Source organism: Capsicum annuum, chromosome 5 (genome assembly GCF_002878395.1).
Source record: "Capsicum annuum cultivar UCD-10X-F1 chromosome 5, UCD10Xv1.1, whole genome shotgun sequence".
Lineage (NCBI taxonomy): Eukaryota > Viridiplantae > Streptophyta > Magnoliopsida > Solanales > Solanaceae > Capsicum > Capsicum annuum.
The window spans coordinates 153336207-153343659 of record NC_061115.1 but is presented as its reverse complement, the minus strand read 5'-3'; the positions used below and the strand labels follow the sequence as shown (position 1 = coordinate 153343659).

General features: G+C 38.9%; 1 protein-coding gene across 1 annotated transcript; it reads left to right on the top strand.

Moving 5' to 3' along the window:
• Window positions 1-303: 303 nt before the first annotated feature.
• LOC107872519 (uncharacterized protein At4g00950) lies at window positions 304-7002 on the top strand. The gene is made up of 2 exons (XM_016719186.2): window positions 304-1017; window positions 6737-7002. The coding sequence occupies exons 1-2, from the start codon at window positions 463-465 to the stop codon at window positions 6833-6835; spliced, it is 654 nt and encodes a 217-aa protein (XP_016574672.2). The 5' UTR covers window positions 304-462; the 3' UTR covers window positions 6836-7002.
• Window positions 7003-7453: the final 451 nt, after the last annotated feature.

The following is a 7453-nucleotide window of genomic DNA, read 5'->3' as shown; positions in this document are numbered from 1 at the left end:
TGTTTTGAGATGAAGGGAGTACTCCTTCTATGATCTATCTCTTATTGCTTGTTCATATTATATATATATATATATTTCAAATTACTTTTAATTAATAAAATTAAAATATAATTAATTTTTTCTTTTTTACTCTTAATTAGTTCTTTTGAAGGATAAAGTTATAAAAATTGCTCCATTGTTAGTTTTGACATTGATGAATAAGACATAAATATAAAGTGCATTAAAAAGAGTTAAAGAATAAATTAGTAAAAAAAAAATATTTTTTTTTATTTATGATTTTTAAACGAGGAATGTGACCAAGTAATACAGGACGGACAAGACGGACGGAGCCTGGAGGGAGCATAAAATGCCCAAAATAGACGTAAACCTTCTCCTTAACCACCAACCAAAAATCCTTGTATTGTCTGTTCTATTCTACTCCTTGTCAAAACATTCTCTCTTTCTCCACCACAAACACAAGCTATGGGAGCAGAAGAGTTAGTAGAGCCAATTATACCCAAACTACCTCTATTTTCACCTCATGAACGTAAAGAAAAAATGTGTAGTTCACCTGTTCATCATCACACATTAGCTTCTGTTCCTTTTCAATGGGAAAAAGAACCTGGAAAACCAAATATTGTTAATCTCCCAATTAACTCAAATTTCAAACCAAAATCTTTAGAGCCACCGCCAAGACTTTACTCTATAAACATACCATCACCTACCGCTGTTCTTGATGGACCTTATTATAATAATAATAATATGAGTACTTTAAAGCCTAATTTTTCTTCTTCTTCTTTTAGGTTCTTGAAAGATGTTAGCAAAACACCAGAGCTAGAGAAGTTTGTGAAGAAGGGAAATTGGTGGAAATGGAATGTTAAATGTAAGAGTGGTAGTGATAGTAGTTCTGTGTTTTTGTCCTCTGCGGAGTCTGCAGGAAAATGTGATGGAGGAGGAAGTTGCAGTACAAGAATGGCAAGTTTTAGAAGAACTGGAAGTTCATCTAATCTCTCGGCTACAAAGTCATACATGATATGGGTAAGTTTTGGAGGCTCCATTGCTTCCCCTTTGATTTCTCCTACTACCTGTTATCTTTTTATATTTCCACGATTATTTTTTTTGTTATAGCAATTATCATGTTACTATTTTTTTGAATTGATTTGAATTATTTTTTCTTAAGCTGAGGATTTATCAAAAATAATTTTTCTCTTTGAAGAGATGAGGTCTGCAGTACTTTATTCTTTTTAGACCTCAGTTTGTGAAATTATAATAATAAATATATTGTTATTATTATTAAATGATAATCCCTATTCGAACTTAATTTATGTAATGCAATTTAATTGACTATGAAATTTGCTAAGGAATAAAGAAACTGACAAAATTGATGGAACGAAGAATCACAATTCTCAGCTATCACATTCAGAAAGACCTATCTATAACATTTTGTGGTGCCTTTTTTTTAGAATGTTTGTCACATTCGGAATAGGATATATAGAGAGAGACTATGTATTTTCTTAAATTAGCCTAGTTTAACTTTTATATATATATGTGTGTGTAGACGCTGTATGTATTTTCTTAAATTAGCCTAGTTTAACTTATGAGCAAGTAAATTACCCTATATATTTATAAGATTTCCAATTAATTATAAAATAGGCTTACTGCAATTACCGTATAAATAACCGACTCGTGTCTATATTTTTTATTAGTAGTACATTAAACTTAGACTCAATTAAGTGAAAAATGGATTAGACTTGCATCATATTACTCCCTCCATTTTAAAATAAATAAATTATTAAATTATTTTCAATGTTTAAAATAAATAAATTATTCATTATTCAAGAATCTAGGAAGAGGAGGATCAACATTGCGTGTGTTCAAGAGACCAAGTGGGTAGGGTCTAAGGCTAGGGATATGGATGGTTACAAGCTGTGGTACTCTGGGAGCGAGAGGCATAGGAATGGAGTTGGCATCTTAGTAGATGAAGAGCTTAGAGGTCAGGTAGTAGAGGTGAAAAGGATCAACGATAGGTTGATGACTATTAAGTTGGTCTTTCGGGAGTTTACCCTGAACATGTGTAGTGCTTATGCGCCGCAAGTGGGATCGGAGGGGAGGAGAAGATGCGGTTTTGGGAGGCTTTGGAGGAGGTGGTGAGAGGCGTGCCTAGTTCGGAGAAGATTGTTGTAACAGGGGATTTCAACGGGCACATCGGGGCGTTATCGGGAGGCTTTGGTGATGTGCATGGTGGTTTTGGTTTTGGGGAGAGAAATGAAGAGGGGGCTACCTTATTGGAGTTTGCGAGGTCCTTTGGGCTGGTGGTGAACTCGGGCTTCCCGAAGAAGGACGAGCACCTGATCACCTTTCGAAGCGCGATAGCCAGGACCCAGATTGACTTTTTGTTTCTTAGGAAAGGGGATAGGGCGTTGTGTAAGGACTGTAAAGTCATCCCGAGTGAGAATCTTTCGACCCAGCATAGGCTCTTGGTTATGGATTTGGGTATAAAGAAGAATAGAAAGAGGAGGAGTAAGGAGTGTAGACCTAGAATTAAGTGGGGCGGCCTGACGCCAGTGAATGCATGGGAGATAGGGGAGAGGTTGGCGGGAATGGGGGTGTGGGAGTGTAGGGGGGACGTGGATAGTATGTGGGACAGGGCGGAAGTGTGCATCAGGGAGAATGCAAGTGAGGTGTTGGGTGTTTCTAGGGGCCGGGCCGGGCACCATCGGGAGGATTGGTGGTGGAATGAAGAGGTGGAGAAGAAAGTGGGGACCAAGAAAGGGGCGTATGCTAAGTTGGTGGAGAGTAAGGACGAAGAGGAGAATCGGGTAAACAGGAAAGAGTACAAGCTAGCGAGGAAGGAGGCTAAGTCAGCAGTCACGGCAGCTAAGACGGCCGCTTTTGAGAGCTTGTATGCAGGGTTACAGGGGAAAGGAGGGGAGAAAAAGCTGTTTAGACTCGCTAAGGCTAGGGAGAGGAAGGGTCGTGACCTCAATCAGGTGAGGTGCATTAAGGGGGAGGACGATAGAGTGTTGGTGGAGGACGGCCACATTAAGAATAGATGGCAGTCGTACTTTCATAGGCTCTTGAATGACGAAGGGGATAGAGCTATTGTGTTGGGGGAACTGGAGCACTCAGAGGAGTGTCGGGATTTTAGCTATTGTAGATGTTTTAAGGTAGAAGAGGTTAGACAGGTTGTTCGCAGAATGCGAAGGGGTAGGGCGACGGGGCCGGATGAGATACCGATGGAGTTTTGGAAGTTCGTTGGAGAGGCTGGTGTAAGGTGGTTGACTGGATTGTTTAATGAAATCTTCAGGACGGTAAAGATGCCCGAGGCTTGGAGGTGGAGTACCATGATCCCTCTCTATAAGAATAAGGGGGACATTCAGAGTTGCAATAACTATAGAGGGATTAAGTTATTGAGTCACTCTATGAAGATCTGGGAGAGAGTGGTCGAGGTGAGGCTGAGACGGATAGTGTCTATTTCGGAAAATCAGTTTGGATTTATGCCCGGATGCTCGACGACGGAGGCAATCCACCTGGTACGGAGGTTGGTGGAATACTATAGGGAAAGGAAGAAAGATCTGCACATGGTGTTTATCGACCTGGAGAAGGCTTACGACAAAGTCCCCAGGGAGGTGCTTTGGAGATGCTTGGAGGTGAGTGGAGTACCGCTGGCATATATCAGAGCAATTAAGGATATGTATGATGGGGCGAAAACCCAGGTGAGAACGGCGGGAGGAGACTCAGAGCATTTCATTGTCCTGACAGGATTGCATCAGGGATCTACTCTTAGTCCCTTTTTGTTTGCGTTGGTGATGGATGTGTTGACGCGACGTATTCAAGGGGAGGTGCCGTGGTGTATGATTTTTGCAGACGATGTAGTTTTGATAGATGAGACTCGAGGGGTTGTGAATGACAAATTAGAGGTGTGGAGGCAAACTCTTGAGTCTAAAGGGTTCAGGGTGAGCAGAAGCAAGACAGAGTATGTGGAATGCAAGTTTAATGACGTGAGGCGGGAGAATGAGGTAGTAGTGAAGCTGGAAGCACAGGAGGTATGTAAGAGGGATAATTTCAAGTATCTTGGGTCCGTGATCCAGAGTAACGGTGAGATTAACGAGGATGTCTCGCACCGTATCGGGGCGGGATGGATGAAGTGGAAGCTCGCGTCGGGGATGCTGTGTGATAAGAAGGTGCTGCCCAAGCTTAAAGGCAAATTCTACAGGGTGGTAGTCCGTTCGGCCTTGTTGTATGGAGCGGAGTGTTGGCCAGTTAAGAACTCCCACATCCAAAAAATGAAGGTGGCAGAAATGCGGATGTTGCGCTGGATGTGTGGGCTGACTAGAGGGGATAGAGCTCGGAATGAGACTATCCGGGAGAAGGTTGGTGTGACTTCAGTGGAGTGCAAGATGCGGAAAGCCCGATTGAGATGGTTCGGACACGTGAAGAGGAGGGGCATGGATGCCCTGGTCCGTAGGTGTGAGAGGCTGGCGTTGGATGGTTTTAGGCGGGGTAGGGATAGGCCGAAGAAGTACTGGGGTGAGGTGATTAGGCGGGACATGGAGCAGTTACAGCTCACCGAGGACATGACCTTAGATAGGAAGGTCTGGAGGACGCGAATTAGGGCAGAGGAATAGGGCCAGTTTGGGTCGCTAGTGTAAGGAATTACTTGGTGGGGGTTTTATTCCTGTTATGATTTCGTGTTCCATGTTTTATTACGAATCTGTGTGCTTTCCTCTGCTTTCCTCTATTTTATATTACTTATGGGTGCCGTATTTATGTTATGTAATCTGCTTCTGTGCTTTACTATGTGTTTGTGTGGTATCTCGTGCCTTGAGCCGGGGGTCTATCGGAAACAGCCTTTCTACTTCTTTAGAGGTAGAGGTATGGACTGCGTACATCTTACCCCCCAGACCCCACTAGGTGGGAATACACTGGGTTTGTTGTTGTTGTTGTGTATTCATTATTCAAGAATCATATTAAAAATTTCTTCTAATTTTATCCTTTCATCTAATGAGGTTTTTAAGTACTTTATATTTTTTAGGAGAGTAATTTAAGAACAATTAAAAGAATAATAGTGGAAAGTAACCTACAATTTATATTCTAAAATATTTTTATTAAGGAGTGTGTCATACCCCACAATTCAATTATTTTGAAACGGGGAGAGTAACATACTAACCATTAGAAACAGGGTGTATAATTAACGCCAAGGGTGACCTATCTTTTAGTGAAATGATGAGTTGAATTTTTTGAGACCAAGGCTTATAGAGATTAAAAAAAAAAGATAGATATTTTAAATCATCTAGACCTAAACTCTTTATGGGTAAAGTTATCGGGCGAGCCGGAGCTAGCCTAGTAAAGAAGGTTTGGGTGAACTTCCTTTGATGAAAAATTATATTATTAATATATGATTAAAATAATTTTTATGTATGTATTGTAGATTTTAAATCTCCTTCGATGAATTTTTCTTCTGATTTTAAATCCCTAAACAAAAATTCTGACTCTATCAAACACATTGTAAAAGTAAAAGTACCAAGAGCTCGATGAAATAATCGAGATGGAGGGCGGGACGCTATTGTTATTAAAAGAAAGTGGTGTGTACAACTAGCTTGGAATAGGACATGGTCTCACTCAACCCATGTAGTCGAATCAATATTAATTTGCTCAAAATATATATACTCCACCTAGATTGAAAAGTGTGCTAAAATTCAAACCATCTTAACACAAGAATCACTTCTAAAATAAGTTCTTGCTATAAACTTTTAATGTAGTGCATACTCTTAGTTTAGTCTTCAAATGTCATATGCTAGGTTACACTATTTTGACTGAAGTTTTGACGGGTAGTTTGATCCATAAATTTGTTTGTTACTTCCTGCTCAAATTATGTGTCACTCTTTCATTTTACATTTATTATTAAAAGTTAATACTATTATCTACTATAGCTAGAAACAACTCAACTTTAGAATTTTCATTTTATCCTTACATAGATAATTTATATATAATTGCACAAACATCTAAAGTTTGTTCAGGCCATAAGTCGTAAGTTAGGATCTTCATTTCTTTCATAAATTTATCTGTGTCCTGTCTAACATTACTACATAATGTGAGACAATGAACTATCAATGACCTAACTGATCAAACATTCAACAAATTCCACTAGTTTCATAAATTCAGCACATGGGACAAGACAATATAGTAATAGGGGTAGTTGTATTGAAGAAGATAACTAGACAATATAGTAATAGGGGTAGTTGTATTGAAGAAGATAACTATAGTGATAAAAGCTAATCTACTTCACTTATGGATATGATTTGAATATATGATAAACATTCCACAACTATCTTAGGCAATTAAAAGCATGAACAGGTTGGAAATTTAGGTAGTGCCCTCACATATAGGGTGTGATAAATTTTCTATCCATAAAGGAAGCATATGGACTTGTTGATTTATGATATTTTGGGAGCGTGTGTCACATTCAGGTCAGGTCAGGTCAGTGAAGATTTATATAGTCATTAATATAATTGGACCGATTAATGTGTAATCGTCTAAATGTTGGTGCAAATAAACGGACATCTTGGAGCAGTTAAGATGTGCATTAAACTATGGCTCAGCTATAGTTTAGACTATGAATTCTATTGGAATCGGTAGCTTTAATCCAAATTAACATAATTGAGAGGACTTGTGTTTTAATTGGGTAAGTAGGGTCTTGTTTATGTTAAATTTTCTTTTTTCTAGTTTAACTTCATTGTTATTGACAAAATTACAGGCAAACATATACGAGGGTTTCAAGAAGGCCATACCATGGAAGAGCAGCAAGTCAAAGAATTGCTCATCGTATAAATTTCAAAGGGAGCAGTCAATTTAATCTTAGTGGAGTATAGTTGTCTGTGGTTGGTCTGATTCTACTAGATATTAGAAATCCTTGTTAAGAATGTTTGAAGAATTGTGTTTGAACGTGAATGTTGTTTGGAAAAGGAATTGAAGTGTTCTGTGTTTGAAGTTGAGATAATGGATCAAATTGATTTGCAACTACTATTTCGAGTTGAAATTGAATGTATGACCAAATGGACATATTCTGTTGTCAAGGCAAAGATGAGTGAGGGAATTTAATTAAAAGTAATTCAAATATTTAAGAGTAGAATATTATAAAAATATGGAAGAGTAAAGGAGAGGTGGTCAGACAAGACAAGATATATCTCCGGCTCACCAAGGACATGACCTTAAATAGGAAGGTAAGAAAGTCGAGTATTAGGGTAGCAGAGTAGTAGATGGCCTACTGTTATGGTGCTTTACGTGGGAGAGGCAGGGGTAAGTCTCCTCTTCCCATCTTCTCTTTCGTAGTAATAGTTAGTATTTGTGTAGTGCTTTTTTTGTTTTCCTTCAATTTTTACTACTACATGGTGCTCCATTTACTTTGCTCATCTTGCTATTTTGCTGTTTTTATTTACCTTTTCAATCCCGCTTTGATTACACTTCTTTTGAG